The sequence below is a fragment of the Apis laboriosa genome, unplaced genomic scaffold, assembly GCF_014066325.1.
Source record: "Apis laboriosa isolate Shangri-la unplaced genomic scaffold, ASM1406632v1 scaffold23_cov150, whole genome shotgun sequence".
In the NCBI taxonomy this organism is placed as follows: Eukaryota; Metazoa; Arthropoda; class Insecta; order Hymenoptera; family Apidae; genus Apis; species Apis laboriosa.
This window is the reverse complement of record NW_025222452.1, coordinates 302747-321731: the sequence shown is the minus strand read 5'-3', so window position 1 is coordinate 321731 and position 18985 is coordinate 302747. Positions and strand designations below refer to the sequence as shown.

At 31.7% G+C, this 18985-nt stretch overlaps 1 protein-coding gene across 14 annotated transcripts in view; it reads right to left on the bottom strand.

The window, feature by feature from the left end:
- Nucleotides 1-18985, bottom strand: part of LOC122713388 (protein kinase shaggy-like) — a 42490-nt gene that overhangs the window by 21410 nt on the left and 2095 nt on the right. For 5 of the 14 annotated variants that reach the window (XR_006346484.1, XR_006346485.1, XM_043933789.1 and 2 more), the window contains exons 1-2: nucleotides 18653-18867; nucleotides 7547-7579 (exon numbers count right to left, since the gene is read on the bottom strand). The exons of 3 other annotated variants lie outside the window; for them this stretch is intronic. Coding sequence is in view for 8 of the 11 variants with exons in the window: in XM_043933789.1 (XP_043789724.1) it covers nucleotides 7547-7579; nucleotides 18653-18848 (229 nt within the window). In the remaining 3 variants the exon portion in view is untranslated. 6 more of the 14 variants (XM_043933793.1, XM_043933794.1, XM_043933799.1 and 3 more) reach the window with 5 other exon arrangements.

Below are 18985 nucleotides of genomic sequence, written 5' to 3'. Positions count from 1 at the left end.
GAAATTTTAGGGCAGAGTTCGTTCACACTAATCTAGATTCGGGATGATAGCGTGGTGAACAGCTCTGGCGGGATTCCAGGTTTCTTCACGGGAGGAAACTGTGACTCAAAGGTTACTACAGCTTAATCGATCAATCGATCGTATCGAGTCAACAAGATCTTCCTTCTTTTCTTCCTCCGTCTCGATCGAGGAACGCGATGGATATTTGGCCAAATTGGTATCGGGCCGAGCTGGCTGGTTGGCTGGTTGCAATTAGAGGAAAGTGGAAAAGGTTCTAGGCGGAGCGAAGTAGTAGTCGGAGTAAGGTTAGAATTTTCTTAGCTCGATAGTTCTATTTTCGTGCGGTAATTAGCGAGTTTGCTTGGGAGGAAAAGTGTATGTAGGCTTTGGATTTCTCATCTCGTGGCACGTACTTGCTTTCGTATGTACGTAAAATACGAATGACCCGAATTTCGTCGATCGATTCTCACCGATGAAAATCATCGTCCAACGTTTCGCGTGAAAATTAAAAGAAAGAAAGAAAGAAGGAACGATTGGTCGGATGGAAGAGAGAAAGAGAGAGACACGCACGATAAATCATTCCGTGGAAAGAAACAGACGTCGAATTTACCACGAGATTACGCAACACAATGTGATGAGCATAAAAATTCCAATCCGTAATAAGCACTGACGCGATTTCTCGACACGCTCTCGGTGATCAATATAATTTAATAATAGGTTGCCACGAGAAAAGTAAAATTACTGTGCGTTCTCGTATAATCGATAATAAGCCGGATACATCCCAGAGGAACGTGTTTTTAACAGAGAAGAGTTTCGTCGAATCAAACTCTTAAATTATTACTATTCGTGTATTTTTCATCGATCGATGTTTGTATTTCAATCAATGATTCTTCCCAATGATTCGATAAACGATGTAAACAGAAAATATTCGATAAAACACTCGTATATAATTTTAAGTAATTTCGATGCATTCTTCCATTCATCGATAGATAAAAATTTCTTCTTTATTTTCGTTGTGTCGCTCTAAGAAAAAAAAAAAAAATAACAGGAAAATATTATTATTAGACAGAAACGCGTTAAAATTACGCGTTAAAATTCGTAAATGTTTTCGAATACAAAAAGCGGAAGTTGGCGTCAACGGAAACGAGATTGACGCAAAATGCACGGTCTACGCGAATTCGGTGACGACTCTTTTACCTCCTTTTAAAGCTTCGTAATTGCGAGGTAGAATCGAATCAACGTACCATTCCATCGTGAAATTCTATGAAATTTCTGTAATTGCGTAATAAGGAACGAAAGAGCAGCGTTTCCAGTATTTATCGATTCGCTCATTGTTCTTTAGAAGATCGTAAGATCGTGGATGCGGTGCATTTCATAAATTAAAAATTATCGTATACTTTTGTATTCCAAATTTAATCGTTGTCACGAAACAAAGAGACGGAAAATTTGCCAACGATTTGTGGTTCGAGAAAACGAAAAAGGAAAAGAAAAAGAAGAAGCGATTTCAAGGCTGACGATTAAACGCGCGAATGAACGGAACGTGACTAGGACGCATGGAATTCTTGCCAATTCGCGTGATACGATGAGCCACGAAGAATCGTCGGAATTGTCGTGGATGGAAAATTTGCTTGGTTCGCATGTTACATTTTCGATACGAAGATCTCCGAGGAGACGCGATCAATTTTTGCGATGCACGTTGAACGATTTCCAGCCGAATCTTGGCAACATTTTCTAAAAGAATTCGCAAAAATATAAATTTGGCCTACGCGAAATAAATTTGGTGGTGAAACAGGTCCGTATCTTTGTATTTCGTATGAAAAATTCGTGGATCCCACGATTGATCGATCTTTGCTTAAGATTAATATCGATAAGATTAACATCGATTTCGCGTTAACGAGAAACGTTGTTTACCAATTATCGTATTTTCATTCGATCGAACAATCTTTGCGCTCGAGTTTTACATCGGATTTGCTTGAATTTAATCGATATTTTTTTACAACGAATAATTTAGAGTTTCCTAATTAATTAAATTATATAATTTGAGCGGAAAAACGAGAATCGAGATCAATTTTTTCAAAACTCTAATTATTCGAATCTCGCCAATTCTAAAGTGAGTTTCCAAATTGTCAAAAGGATGTGAATATGAGACAACGCTTTTCTCTTCAAATACTTGAACGTAATCGAAAAATGGCTAAGTATTATTTATAAGCGCGAAATAAATTTTTATTGGCGTTGTCCCGATAGTTGAGACGACTATGAGAAGTTGGAGAGAAAACTACTACACTTCTCCCGTGACGAGTTTCTATTGGATCACGATCAAACCCGTCTAAATTCGTCGACGTCACCTCTGACGTTCTTCTCCTAATAATTCTTTGTAACGATGACGTCACTTTTAATCGAGCCCTCTGCCAATTTTGTTAACCATTCTCGCAAATGTTCATCTCGCGTGCAACGAACGTATGGCAAACGTTCAAAAAAGGAGGTTCGAAGAAAATTATAGAATTACGTTTTATTAATAGTCTTTACTACTTTATTAATAGTTAACGATTATTACTTCTTCATTCAACTATATCTTCATTCTTCTATATCGTTACATTCCATGTTTGGAAATTGGTAATTTTAAAATTCTAAAAAAAAAAAAAAAAAAAAAAAAAAAAAAATCACCACACGATCGTCAACACGAAACAAGCAAAGAGAGGTTTTGGCATTGGGTTAGGTTATTTCTTTTTTTCTCTTCCAGCTAAGGACAAAAAACGCTGGCGAAAATGGCGATAACGCCATAACTATTAATAGAAGGAACCAGTCGTGCCGCTTGCGGCGATGCTCGTAAAAATAGCTCACGATCCATTCGAAATCGAATGAGATTCCATGCGAACGATCGTCACTCGAAACGGCTATTCGTGATCGTACCACGGTGTGTACGGATATTCGTTTCGAAATCGACAATTCGATGAAAGATCCCGAGACGGAAAAATAATCGCATCTGGCGCGGGTTATTATTTCGATCGGCGTTTAAACTCGTTTAAAGACGTTTATTATAATAATCAGGGCGAGAGATATTTAGATAAATCATTTAGATAAATCATTTCGGTTAATCATTCTTACCTGTACACAGCGGATAATAGGTCGTTTCAATTTGTATTTAAGCATTCGAGCGTATAATTTAGCGGGATACGCGATAAATGATTTTCAACTAAACCAGGCGGCTAAACTTACGGGTTTCGAGAAAGATTTTAAGATTAGGATTATATTTCGATGGTTAATTAAATAAACGGACGAATAGCTCGATTTCTTGTGTCGCTAAAAAAGTTCTTTTCGCTCGATTACATTTTCGATGCGTTCGTAACGGTAACGTTGTAAATGAGAAGAAAAACGAAACAACAAGTTATGGCTTACCTATTAATTTAGCGAGCTCGCACAAGAACCACGAAGGTGGAAGATCCATGATCAGCACAGATGATCACGCAACGATACTATTCGTTATTAGAATCGTTTTACGAACGATGTAGCGTTGTTATTTAATCGCAATAACGAGAAACGCACCATTCGATCCCGTGATGGAACTCGCATACCCCGTTTCCCCAAACTATTGTCAACCGTCGCGTAAAACGTTTTCACGAGCACGCATCGCAATAAAACAGGATTATAATCGTTATAATCGGGCCCGATAATGAGATTTACCGACCACAGTTTTCCGCCCGACGGATTTTAATTATTCCGCGTTATCGCACCTCAACACCTGCGACGACCTCATGTCGAACCGGTCGTCTCGCGCGCAACCTTTATCGCTTACAGCTTTTCAACGCCTACCTTTCGAACTTTTAAGATTGTACAAGATGGAGAATTTTTAACGAATTTTTGACGTTTTTAACGAGAATTTTTAACGTTTTCCCGATTATCGCGCGAACGAATGATTATTAAGAGACGTTAGACGCGTTGTTTGAATTTCAATTTCAATACGGGAGAAATTATTAATTTGAAATTCACGCGTCTCCGGCGAGAGTGTTTGGTATTTGTGAAGATTAACGATTCTAGGAGGATCGTCGACAGCGTTGCGATTGGCCCCCTCTCCCCCCCTATAACAATGGTTCTATATACAATGACTTTCATCGATGATTTCGCGATATCCCCAGTGTTTGTATATTATGTATATGCTTCTGTCGATTGATAACTAATTTATTTAAATTCGACTCACTCGTTGGATCTCGATTTTCGATTTAAAGATTGCTAATTTTCTAATTCGGGAATCGATAAATACTTTCCAGTCGAATTTATTCGATTCGATTCTCCTTTCTTTCCGCACAATTCACTTAATACCTTCGATATCTCCGATTAATAAGAAATAAGATAATTAATACGTTACGATAAGATTTTAAATCGTATTCTATACCAATTGTAATCAGAATTGCACAGGAATCGTTTTTTCCCCTCCCATCTTTAAACGAGAATATACGTTCAATCATCTTTAATATATAAACAAGAATCCATTATATCTCGTATTTTTTCCCCCTTTATTTTCGCGATCGAACGATTCTCGATATCGAGATCGATGTGTATCTGAACGTGTTTGCAATTTTTGCGTCTCGTAATCGCGATAACCTTATCTCGGTACACGCTTGATCGTCCGTTCAAAATAGCAAAGATACATTAATTAAAAGATGTCGTTTCAATTTTTATTAATCTCTCTGAACGATGTTTGCTTTTAGAGAGCAAAGAAAATATTTCACGATTGCACTTCGAATTATTCTTTTCACCTTTGATCTAACGTTTTTAAATTATTTTAAAATTATAACGAAAGTATTGTATTATAAAATTACAATTTCTACTTCGCTTCAATACCCGTATTGATTTCACGAAATTACTTTTTAATAATTGAAAACGCGATTTAAATTCGATTTCGAGAATTGTATAACGATTAAAAAAAAAGAAAAAAAAAAAAAAAAAAAAAGGATCACGCACATGGAAAAATGTCGCATCTTCCATCGAATAGGAGCATAAAAGTCGAGCGGAATCCAATTGACCAATCGGAACGCATTCGATCGAATCGCGACGAGTCCTATTATACTAACCGGCTTCGGAATATTCATTCCCTATCCCACGTTCCTCACACGTAAAGAATGAGTTTTAACCATCAAGCCAGCAATCGTGTCAAGACACCACACATGTAAGGATTCTAGGGATTTAACGGAAGCTCGACAGACACCTACATATCTAACAAACATATTTCATTACGAGGTGGAGACGAAACAATGTTCGCTTATCTTTGACGCACGAGCAACACGCGATCTCGAGGCAAATACGTGGACCGCATGTACGAGCACAACGTTCGAAATTTATTTAACTCCAACAACTTCCCAACAATTTTGAACTTAGGCATTATGAAAAAGTTTTAAACTAAGCTGCCAGATAAAAATCATGAATTGTAAATTAACTGTCAACTATCTGAAGTGTCTTAGATATTGGAACGACAGGATTCCATTAATTTTACGGTCATCATATTTCCCCCCCCCCCTCCTTTTTTTCGTTGTCGAATTTTTAAATATATTTTTTTTTTATGATTCCATGATTGTTAATCTTAATCTAATCTCGTCTATCTAAATGTTAATGTTGCGTTAATGCTACAATCTTTCCTCCTTTTTTTAAGTTGTTTTTATGAGAAGGGATTTTCAAATTTCATTGAAAATTAATCGTTGCATTTTAAACTTTTAAAACTTTTTTTTTTCCTTCGTATCGGATATAATTTTTCACGTAACGATATTTTTATCGATCTATGTAATTAGAAATCTATAGTGAACTGTAAGTTTTACTTTTTATAAAGAAACTCTAATAGAAAAGAAATAATTAAAATATGGGAACACGATATGTTATAATATAATTTTTAAAGATTTCATCATTGTATAATTATTATATTAATCGTTTTCTTTTCAAAAAACATTTTTTAGTCAATTTTATCAAGAAGAGGCATTAAAGAGATACGTATTCAAATATCTGAATGATTTTATTACGTTACATTAATACTATTAATTAATAACTAATAATATTAAACGTAAATGTAAATTGTTTTATTTACGTTACATTTACACAAATTTCACGCGTTATCTCGATCATAATGAATCGATCGATCGAAAGCAAATATTTATGAAAATTGGTAGGATCGATACATTGGTTAATCGCGAGCGAGCAAGGCCAGATATTAACGAATTACAAGTGCGAGCACATTATTGTCTATAGGATCAATAAGAACGAGGTCGCGAGAGTGAGAACAATTCGAGATCACTCGAGGGTAATAGATCAGAGTGGATAATGGTATTGTCGGTCTGAGAGTGTTCACCAGGCTCGGAGTACCGATCGACTCGACGCCGCATGAATGGAGAAAGGTGAACACTCGTATTCGTCAAGGGTAGCCTTGCGAACAGCTGATTCCTTCTCGCCGCGATGACAAATCAATGGAACGTAGACCAGATGTTCACCGAGAGAATGACTCTGCGCGCGAATCCTTTCGTCGAAGTATAATATCGTGACACGTGAATTTCAAGGGCAAACACGACCAATCCGTCGAAATGATCAAATTGTCGTTCGCTATATACTTCTGTTACGTTACGTTAGTTACGTTTTCGTGACGTGTCGAATCTATTTTACGCTAACCGTTTGAAGTCTTCGACAACGACACGTGTTCCGCATCTGGATATATAACCTCGATCGTAACTTTCGTGGTAACTTTCTTAAAATAGAGACGATTTTTCAAGATCGTCGTCGAGATGGAAGTAAATTATTTTCGATGGATTAGTTACGATGGTGAAGTAACATAAAATAAATTACGATGGATAAACGATCGATGGTTTGATAGTTAGCATGAATTAATCATTTTTTAGTATTTGGATTATTGATTACTATAGGATATTAAGATGGACTAATTTATCCCTGGAATACTATAACCAAATATTATATTTTCCATTCGTTTTTCGTCTCAAATGTCTTTAAAATATAATCATTAAACATTTACAACAGTAACTGTTAAGTTGTAACAATTGTTTGGAAAATCAAAAATATTATTCAATACCATATTTGAATTTATTTCAAATAATTTTTACGTTATTACAGAGTTGTTGTAGAACAGAGTTGAGTAGTTGTTTTTCCACCATTTAAATTCTAATTTAACTTATTTTCATAATTGGAGAATACAATTTTTCGACAAAGATTAACAAAAGATATAAGCATAGATATATAGTATCGCAGGGCGTTCTTCTGTCGTAAAATATCGATAATATAGATTGATTTAATATTTCTCATACTCCTCACTAGAGGGCTATACCACTAATGATAATAGTAGCGTAATAATAATAATAATAATAATAATAATAATAATAATAATAATAATAAATGAAGAGATATTAATTAAAATATATCAAAAATCCAAGTACTAAAAATTAGATAAAAAATATATGTATCTTTTTTTCTAATTTCTCTTTGTAAAAATTCATTTAATTTCTTACTTTGTGAAGCATATGAGTATAAATAGCATCTACGGTAGTAATCAGAATATTACCTTTTTTTAATGTTACACCACCAGCCGGATGACCTGAAAATGAAACAATAAACCAAACTGCGGCATTTCAACACAAAAAAGTAATCTAATTATATTATTCTATATAACTATACATTGTGTTTCGTGTGTACAACGAAAGGCGTGCTTCGCTAATTTCAAATCAATAAATTCATGTTTGGAAAGCGTGACTATTTTATAAATCAAGTTTTGGAAATTATTAATTACTAATACAGCCCGAGCAAAGCGTCACGTGTTAACGATTCAAATGTATGGGAGAATCGCGATGCTCGAAAAGAGTGAAACGCGATATTTTCCGATATTATTCGCGAACGTATGTTCTGCTTTACTAACCGAGAACCACAGTTATCATGAAAGTGGGGGCGCCACTTAACGCAAGAAAGTGGCGCCCCTTTCGGTGTTTAGTCATTTAATCAAACATCGTTGTAGGCGCAAAATGGCGTCAATAGAAAAGCAATCAATCGCTCTTTCTTAGTACGCATGATTTTTTTCCTTTCTCTCCAAATGAGTACGACAATAAGCTCAAAGACATTGACCAAACGTAAACTTGACCAATCTTCCCAATAAAATATTTTACAGATTACAGATTACAATTACAGATAATAGCATATAACAGAGAAGACAAAAAAAATTGAATTTATAACTTTTTTTTGATTTTTTTTATTCCACCACCAAAAGTTTTTTATCTAAACTTTAATATTTGGCGAGTTATTATAAATGAGATAAAAATCTACTGCTGAAAATAGAAATAAACGAAACAATAGCCTTCGAAAGACTGGTTCAAATAATTTTTGTTAAATCGAAACAGCTTGTGAGAGCACCGATACGTACGTACGTATATATACACATATAAGACAGGTGTGTTGCGCTCTCGGGAAATTGATCGCAGAAATTTAATAGCAGCTATTTACAACATAATGTGATTGAGATCTAGAGCCACGATTTCTTTAATCCTCTATTTCAATCTCACATTAAATTCCAGTGACCTTGTACAAATCTTAAAGGGTATAGCCTACTCTTAAAACAATCTAGCTAACTACTTTTAAAATACTTTTATCACGAAACTATATTCTATTTCCATTAATCCAAAAATCCTTTTTTTTAAATATAATAAATATATATATATATAAATTGTATAAAATTTATTATGTCGTTTAATATATCATATATAATATATTTAATATATCATTTTATCATTAATTGTTTTTTTACTAGTAAAATATCTCGAAATCATTTATTTCCTATTAAATATAGAAGACATTTAATTAAATATATACTATCTTTTCTATAATGTTAATGTCTGTATCAAATTAGCAGATAGATTCATCGATGTAATTCGTTAGCCGGCAAATTCGAATCTCGCAATATTTAATGTGTCATAAAATTCGATACAAAAGAATCGATAGTAGAAAGGATCTTGCAAAAAGAAGGATCGATGAAAAGTCCTCTAGTGGCGAGTACAGGAGCTGCTGCCACACCCAATTTGTTCCACATCTAGAAGATGTATAATACTTATATACAATACTTCCTATGTTTCAAATTTTAATTATGCTTATTTTCATTTGTACATAACAATTCTATTTTTAATATATATATATATATATATCATCGCAAATAACACCCGAGATAGTTCTTCCATTTCTACATCAAACAACTAACCGTCAATATTTGCATACCTATTAATTATACGTTTCGTATTACCGTCACATCTTGTCAAATCATACCATATAAAACTATAATTGACGATATCGTTAACGATTTATTCACGATCACTTTTATCACGAGTAAAAACAGATATATGTATATATGTTCCCTATGCTATTACAATAATGATCACTTGTCCATTGAAAGCATACAATCAGATCTCATCCACGTGCGTATACGTGCGCGTTCTCACCAAAGAAAGAGATAAAACGGATGCACGATAGCACCCTATAGTTAATATCACCGATAGTAACGAAAAGCAAACAGTTTTGTGTGTATTGAACAAATAGCAGATTTTCATTCGAAAACATAGAAACATCAAAGTATCCTTCGTTACATGCATCGCCTGTTGTCACAAATAAAAAAAAAAACTTCGCTTAAATAAATTGGAATTTGGACTTTCAAACAATCATCTATCGTCGATGATTCAAGTCTTAGCTGGCAGCAAGCAAGATTATTCCATTCTTAGATAAAAATTACTATATTATTGCTCGTGGCAAAGAGCAATTAAAAAAACATTTTGGCGTTCAATTTCAATTTATCAAGAAGAAGAAAACCGGGCTACGAAACGTCGAAACCTTTCAATTAAATAAATCGTGAAAGAGAAGAGAAACGAATGATCTTAGTTTAGACGATTGAACGAACAAGCAATGCCACGTCCTTTTCATTAAGTTATCGATTCGAGATGATATAACGGATTGGAAAGCTTCCTTCCGTCAAAAAAATAAGCAGCCTACGCGGCCACCACACAAGCAAAGTGTCACGCTTACAAACGAGCGAACTCCCCTTTATCCAACCATTCCCATTCTTGGCCAAGCTTTGCAACACGGATGTAGCATCCACTTTGCTGGAACGCCTGTCGGTTTCCGGGGTCGGAGGCGGAGACGGTTTCCACTCGCGACGGGGAATTCTCCGCCGCTACATGCGCGTGGAAAACTGTGAGGTAAAGTGTGTCACGGGGAGAAGAGGAGGAAATAGGAGAGACGGAGAGTCAATGAGCTCGTTTCTCGTCGTCCCTCGTAACGCAACCCGCCGAGGCTGACCTTGCAGCCGGAAAAACAAGTCGGTTTTGGCCTGATACCAGAATTTTGCGTTATTAATAATATACATCCAAAAATTCGCGGTTGATCCGCGTTCATTATCCTTCGTTGTTGCATTCTCAAATTCCGGGATTATCTCATGGAGGAGGAAAAGTTACATAGAGATTGTGATTACACGAAAAGTGTAAAGTTGATTTTCAACTCTCTGTTTTTTGACCAGTGATTTCCATATTTCTCTTTAATTTTATCGATCGTCGAAAAGGAAATTTCCATTTTTGTCCACTTTAACAAACACAAATTTTCCACTATTTGACTGCACGCAATCACGATTCACAGTTAGAAGTATTGTTTGCATCGATCGCGAATTTTTTTTCTTTCTTCCACGAAACCAACCGGAGTGTTATCGCGATGCCTTTCACAATTTATCTATCGATTAATTAATTTACCAAATGCGATCTTGGTTGTATAACATTACAAAGTAATATGTATTTTTCCAACGTTATTCATTTAATGTTACGTGAAAAGTTTTTCTTTTTGAAGAAGGAGAAAGTAACTTGGAATTGTATACAAGAGCGTTAGAAAAAATTAATTTAATAAATTTTCTATATTTATGTATAATCTACCAAATAATATCGATAATGATAATGTTCTTCGTATTTACTCTTTCCCAAAACCAATTATATTCTTTCATTTTATATGAAACACATTTTACATTTTCAAAAAAAAAAAAAAGATAAAAGGGAGAGAGAGAAAGAGAGATAAGACAAATTCGTAATTCATCCTGGGTATCCCCGATAGGAGAAAAACAACCATAAAGAAAACATGCATCAAGCAACGAGGCATTCGTCTCTTTAGAACTTAACGAAGTAAAGTGACTACAATTCGCCGCAGTGAACCGCCCCTTTCAAACGAAATACACACCCACGCTCTGGCTCGGGGTCAAAATGCATCGACACGTGGAAATATACGCGTTCAATATATATATATATCGCAGGATCGTTCCATGAAATTCATGGAAAGGATGATTTCCCGAATGCGATAATCGCGCAAAAACATATGGCTAATAAGATGGAACGATGTTTACGAGTTTGAATGAATGTTTAATTAATTTATACGATGTGAATAGCTAACAAATATCGCGTAATGAAAAAAATTTCAATAGTGTAATTATTCTTACAAGTGCCTCTAAGTTATGTATGTGTATACGATACGAGATTTATCGATGATGAAATATGATACAGTACTTTGATGACTGTGTTTGGAAAAACAAACACGTAGGATGTGTCATTTCGATATATCAATAATCGTATCTTGAAAACTATTGAATCGGTGAGAGTGTGCATGGATAATGAAAATAAACAATGAAATTTTTTTATTATCAAATAATTAAAAGACGAATAATAATTGAAACGAAATCGATTTAAGTAAGATTCATAATTATCATCCTTTTCTTTTCAGGATACAATAATTTTGATTTTCAACGAATCATAAATTCCTATAAGCGATAATATAATTATTGAGAAACTTGAAATAATGCAGTTTATAATAGAACAGAAAATCGCTAATGATTTTTTAATTTTAATTTATTATTAGAAATTCTAAGTGCATAATCTGTGAGTGTATTATCATTAAGATTAATAATAATATAATTAATATTTCATTAAGCTTTTTTATATCCAAAGTTGTTCAGTTTTTTTTTATGTGTAAATATAAAATCAATATTATAATTAGTAAATTGAAATATCGATATCAATTTTGTTTTTTATGTATAAATGATTTTCAAAAGATCAAAAGTAAATAAATAGCAATCATAAAAATCAATCAATGCAAGTTTTTTTTATATGGAGTAATTCGATTCAGATAACATATCTAATATAACAGTTATCTAATTTGTATTTATCGCTCTTTTATTTCTTCCCGATGAATATAATGAACTGTTGGATGTGTCATTTATAGTTATAAAAAAATAAATTATCGCGAATTATTCGATTCGAAAGACTGTAAATTTATAGAAAAAAAAGGATCGAGATTTTTGGTTTGAATAAAAATCATTTTTGTAAGATATCACGAGCATTCGATGATTTTTGAATGGACAAAAAAATGAAAAAAGAGCGATATTTATACTTCATACTTTTAAAAACAAAGAATAAATTACATCGCAAAATTGATTAATTTTCAACAATCATTTAACATTATGTCCATTCATATATATTAGATTAGATAAATTAGATTGAGAAATCTTTGTGTATGACACTGTCTTTTGACAAATTTAAAAACCGAGATAAAAAGTGAATTCGATTTCTTTGAATGTGTATGTTTTCTTCATTGCACAATTTCTCCAATTTCCTTCTTTTCATCTTTTATATTTTATAATTTCTTTATGTTATTTGAAGATAAAATTATTGATTGAGAAAAAAAGGAAAATTCAATTTTAAGATAAAGCTGTGAAGATTGATGAATAAATGAATAACGAAGTTATTTATTTTATAAAATTTTTCAAATAAGGAAATCTTTCGAAAGATTCTGCTTCCGCAGAATTATTCCGCATATTATTAAAATTTAAAAAAATTAAAAAACAAAATAAGTGACTTTTCCCTCCAAACATTCCTATTTTAATTGAATAAGATTTGTGTAATAAAAACAGCGATCACGCAACATTTAAATTTTCACGATTTTAAAGAAGATTAATTTCCAAATTCTGCGTAACATAAGTTGGCAACTAAATACGAAACATCATTTTAGCGATGAGAGATACAGAAATCTTCTTTTGGAACGAGGCAAGGACGGTTTGGATAAATCGTTTTGATCGTTTTCTCCAATTAATATTTTTTATTTTATTCATTTATAGCGAAGAAGAATGTAACGTTCGTGGAAGAAAGTCGAAGAGAAAACGATGGTCGACAATTAGTTCGCAATTAAAAAGCTATGACTAATTAGTTTTTAATTGCGGGAATTTTAATTGAGATTAAATATTCGAATTCCTTTCCTGTTCTTTATCTTTCTAATTTGTGTCGAACGGAACGATATTCGAGAAATAAATCATGCAGATTAAACATATGCATGTGTATGTGAAGTTGCCCAAGGTCAGAAATGGAAAGTTTAAACATCGAAGAATAATGCTTGATTTGGCGACAAATGAATAGTAATTTTTTTTCATATAAATATTTTTTTTTTATATATTATAGCAATATGTAACGTGGAAATTATTTTTTTTTTAAATAACTATTTTAATTATTAATATTTATCACAGATATTTTCAGATTTATCTCGCATTATCTATTTCTTCTTTTTTTCAATAGTAACTATGGAATTCTTTTTTTTATAATTTTTGAAACAAACCTTTATGATATTTGAAATAGTTCGTGAACGATCGTGAAATTGAGCATACGATTGACAAACATTTAGAAATTTCGAACAATGTAAAATAATATTTTTGCCTAATGTTGATTTAATATCGAGATAAATAATAATTCATGATATGTATCGCATCATTATTGATTTACAAACTTTCATACTTGCCATCCTTTAATGTTAATATTCATGCGTTTAAATAAAAAATAAATAATTAAAAAAGAAGACTCAACGATCTTACATCAAAGATTTATAATATGAACAATACCTATCTGTTTACGAACTTTTCAAAAGAAATTTAGAGAGAGAGAGAGAGAGAGAGAGAGAGAGAGAGAGAGAGAGAGAGAGAGAGAGAAACTATGTAAGGATAATCGATACTTGGCTGGCGAACATCGGTACCAGTACTGTCTCCATTCTGCCTGGCAACCACGAGATATCGATATTCGTAATTACTTAATCGGCCATCACGCGCGATTATTTATAAATGCGATCGGCGTCGTTATTCTAGTCGAACAACGTGCCGCGAAATTATCGACCAATTATTATTTTTCGAGATAATTAAACAAATAAATCTTAAATCTCTCTAAAAACGGAACGGATACAACGATTTTAATTCCAAATTCATTTAAGAAATATTTTTTTATTTCTTTATTTCTTTTAATTAAAAAAAGCTATGTATGATTTGGATCGATGTTCGGTAAAAAAAAAATTTTTGAAATAATAATACAATACGGCTAAATATTCTCATTGCTCTTTGCCATTAATCATTATTAATTTATGCAAAAAAAAACCTGGTTTTTTTCCAAATGAAAAAACTTTTGTAAGAGATATTGAAAAAGAAAAATAGAAAAAGAAAGAGGTAGAATTAAAAAAAAAAAAAAAACATTTATCAATGATGTATCGACAAAACAATGATTATGAATGATTAATGAATAAAGAAGTCCGATTATTTGCATTCGGGGTGATGGAGTTATCACTAATTGTAACGTAAAAGAATGAAAAAGAAACGAGACGAATCAGCCAATTGCAAAACTCGCGTGTCGCGAATGGCTTAATATCATGGGGGCATATTGACCCAGATAACGACACGTGAGCCGGTAACGTGATCAACCTTCTTGCAACGCAAACAGCCACGAACTTTAAACGTGAACGCGTCTCATCCTCCTCGTGAAAGATAAGTTGCCATGAATTCATAAGAATGGACACGGTGTTTGTATGAAATAAAAGAAGCGGAAGAAGCGGAACTGGATAAAAAAAGACCAGGAATTTTGAATCTTGCATATACGTAAAAAATTGTCCAATGTACCTAATGAAGGAAATCCAAGTACTTAAAGATCAAAAGAACAGAGAGGAGCAGTTTCGTTTGAGATTCCTCGACACGCTTTCTGCTTTTTTTTATGGCATGGCACGCGAGTACTGAAGAGAAAGAATCTAGAGTGCACATGCGCACGGCTTCTCTAAAAGATTCGCCTCGATTAATGCGCTGTAGATGACACTATTCTTGTGACGTGCATGCCACGGAACCACGTCCATCCGTTCCGATTCCACTTCAATTGAAGATCTTTTCATTTTACATTTTGTTTTCTTTAAAATACTCGATACATCGCCATAATACTGACCCAGTTTCTAAACGACTACCATGAATGTAATCATTTCAAATTGATGCGCCCGCAAACTCGGTATGAATTTTTCACATTGACCATCTTTTTTCATCCTGCTTGTGGAAACGAGGAAAATTTCTCGTAAGGGAAATTCTAAAGAAGAAAACTATCGCTATTTAAAATTGAATAAAAAATATATTTTATCAAACGAAAATCGATAAATATAAATCGTATATATACATTGCAACAAATATTTTATTAATTTTAATGACGATTGTTTCATATAAATTTAAAACATATATATTTTTAAGACTGTTAAATATCGAATGTGAAATAAAATTAATCTTAATTGCATCATTCAATATCAGAAAATATCACTACTATTTTTATCGATTTTTCTTCAATGAAAAAATGAAACTAAAATCGAACTTCTCTAATTTTATCATTACATAATTTATATAATTCAATTTAAGAATTAATAAACGATTCCACATTCGTTTCATATATATTTCTTTTATCCATGCCGAAAAAAAACGTCTATTTGAAAATTATCTTTCATGACAAGATGACAAGAACGAATTTATTAATACATAATGCATATTATAATCATTGAGAAAATAAATACTTATATATAATGATAATTATCGAACTGCTGCTTCATGTATGCAATTATGCAAAAATTGATTAAATAAGCTATAATAATTGATTGATAAAAACTTCGTATCATTCATAGAATAAAATTGAAAGGATTTCTCTCTTCATTTTATAACTCTGTATTTTTGAAAGTAGCAGAATGCGAACGAAGAAGTAATGATTTTTCTACATATATCTTTGCACAAAGGCGATTCGCCAAAAATATATCGTATGATGCACGCGATACACGTCTACCGTTCGATATATCGATACGAGGTGCGGCGATTGACACCAACGTGAACGAAAACTTGTTATTTCGGGCCTGTCGATGTTGTATACATAAAGCTTTTGATCTGTTTTAAAAATTCGTCGACGAATGCTTTTTCGAGTATGACATTGAAGAAAGAGCGTCATCATACAAATTATGTGAAACATCGATAACAGATCATGATACACAATATATTTGTATATATCGATATTAGTGAAATTTTTTTTAAAAAGATACCACAAACATTTTTTTCTTTTGAAAGAAATTAAGAAAATTTGGAAATTGAAGTATTTTACAAAAATTATTTTTATGGAAATTAAATTTATATTATTTATATATTATATTATTATAATAAAAATTCTGTTTTTGCATAAGCAAGTATTATAGATATTAAAAAAATATATACTTCACAATTAGAAAGGAAAAAGGAAAAATTAGAAATTAAAAAAAAATCCAATATAATTTATAAATATATAAATATTAATATATAAATATAAATATAATTTATAAAAATTACATTTATATGATTCGAAAAATAATTAAAAAACTATAATTATTCCTGCAAAAATTACATCTGTTAAAATATATGTTGTTTTTATATCCAATGTTTTTTTTAAAAATTATACAAAAGAAAACGAAAATATTATATTTTTTTAAAAATCTGAATTAAAAAATGAAAAAAAAAAACGAGTTCGTAGGAGAAGAAAAAGAGAGAGAGAAAGAAAGAGAGAGAGATTGATTCTTTTACGAAGATTTAAAATAATGAAAATGAAACTATGACAATATAATAATAAATTAATTTTTTTTATGAATTTTTATATGAAACTGATAACAGAGCAAAAGTTTTTGATTTTGTTCTCCTCTCCATTAATAATATACTATTATGGATTCTTTTATTCTCGAAGTATATATCTATAGCTAAATTTTGAAAGGAACTGAAAGGAAGTAGTTCAAATGTCAATTAGATGATATCAATAAACTTCTTTAAGTCGTTTTATGATACTACTCGATATATAATATTTTTTGTAAAAACGATACTTCTCATTAGATATTCTATTTATCCGATGAATCGATCAATAATTAATAATTTATGAAAAATTTCATCCTCTAGTTATATAGGTAAAACGAAAATTTTTGGAGACATAGTAAAAAAGAATTTTATATTTATATTCAAAGAATGATAAAGCTTAGTTTTTAAAATAGTTAAGAATAGTTAATCTGTGTAATTAAAGATTGTTATAAATAATAATTAATTAATAATTAGTAAACAATTTTTTTATTAAAAATTATCAAATGATAAAATAGCATATTGAATATAAAATTGTTTGCATTTACATAATTATTGAAGCAGACAGAAGCTCAAAAATTAAGTTTTTGGCAATAATATGTACATTTATATGCTTATTTAAAAAAAAATTGCTTATCAATATATATAAAGAATTATAATATATTCAAAAAAATGATTTGCTTTTTTGTAAAGAAATCAATTGTCATGCTGTGATATTTTGCAAAAGAAAATATTTAAGTGAAATTTCTAAATGCTTTTAATTATGAGAAATGAATGCATTACTTTAATCTTAACTTTACTCAATAATTTTAGTTGCTATTATAGAAAAGTTATTATAAATATTAAAGCTATTATAGAAAAGAACCTAAATCTATAACCGATTAAAAGCAACCTTTCATATAAGTAGATACTATTTTTGGTAATAGAGATTGCATAAGCTTCTTGTCAAAGAAACGATACTATATTGCTTGAACTTTTTTGTTGCCAGTCATTGTTGCAGAATGAAATTAAAGATGAAATTAAAACAAATATTGGCAAGAATTTGATAATAATTTTAGAGTTTTGAGCACTTTGCAATATAATTTTATATAATTTGTATAATTTATATAATTGTATCTTAAGGTTTTATTTTTTTATCATAATAATATATATAAAGTGAATTCTAAAAGATATTATTACTCGATATACTTACTTCTTGAGTAATCGAGTTGTAAAAAAAGTTTCAACAAAAAATTATGATAAAAAATTCTTAATATTCTATATATTTCAAACAAAAAATATTGAATTTCTTTTCTATTGTATAAAAAATATATTAACTTGAATTTCAAGATTACATATTCAACATCTTATTAAATTTTTATTCACAATTATATATTTAGAAAATCATTCCAGAATTCCTTAAAAAATTCATAATCATGCAATCAACTTTGTTTAACATGCCAAGACTGGACATAGGTTAGGTCAAGCAACTATCACTTTCAAAACTTGATATATCCAATATTATTGATTTATGTTAGAAAGTACTATACTATTGAAATATTGAAATCATTAAAAACTGAATATATCCATGCAGCGGTATCAGCCGAATACAATGTTTAACATCCCACAAATTTCACTGTCATGTCTCTACACACTTTATGATCAATATTCTACTGGAACCATCTACACTTTCTACGTCACAACATGTTCAAGAATATACGTAACAGCGATTTCTGGCGAAAACGATTGAGAAGCGCAGGATTCCTGTGGATGACACCCGCAAATTAGATCGCGTTTTCACGATGCGGACGATAATGAAGAAGACGCGAGAATAACCGTGGTACGCGTGTCGCGTAAACATCGGATTCAGCAAAAGCCGCCAAAATCGAGAATTACGAAGGTGGTATCCGAAGAACAGCATTGGATAAAAAAGTGATGATCCCCCCTACCCTCTTCCTCGGGCACCCGCTCCATCGCTTTCCCAAGAGTAACCCAGGCACTTGCACGCAGACGCACAGCTCTGCATTCGGAGACGGCCGACAGGCAAACGAGCGAAAC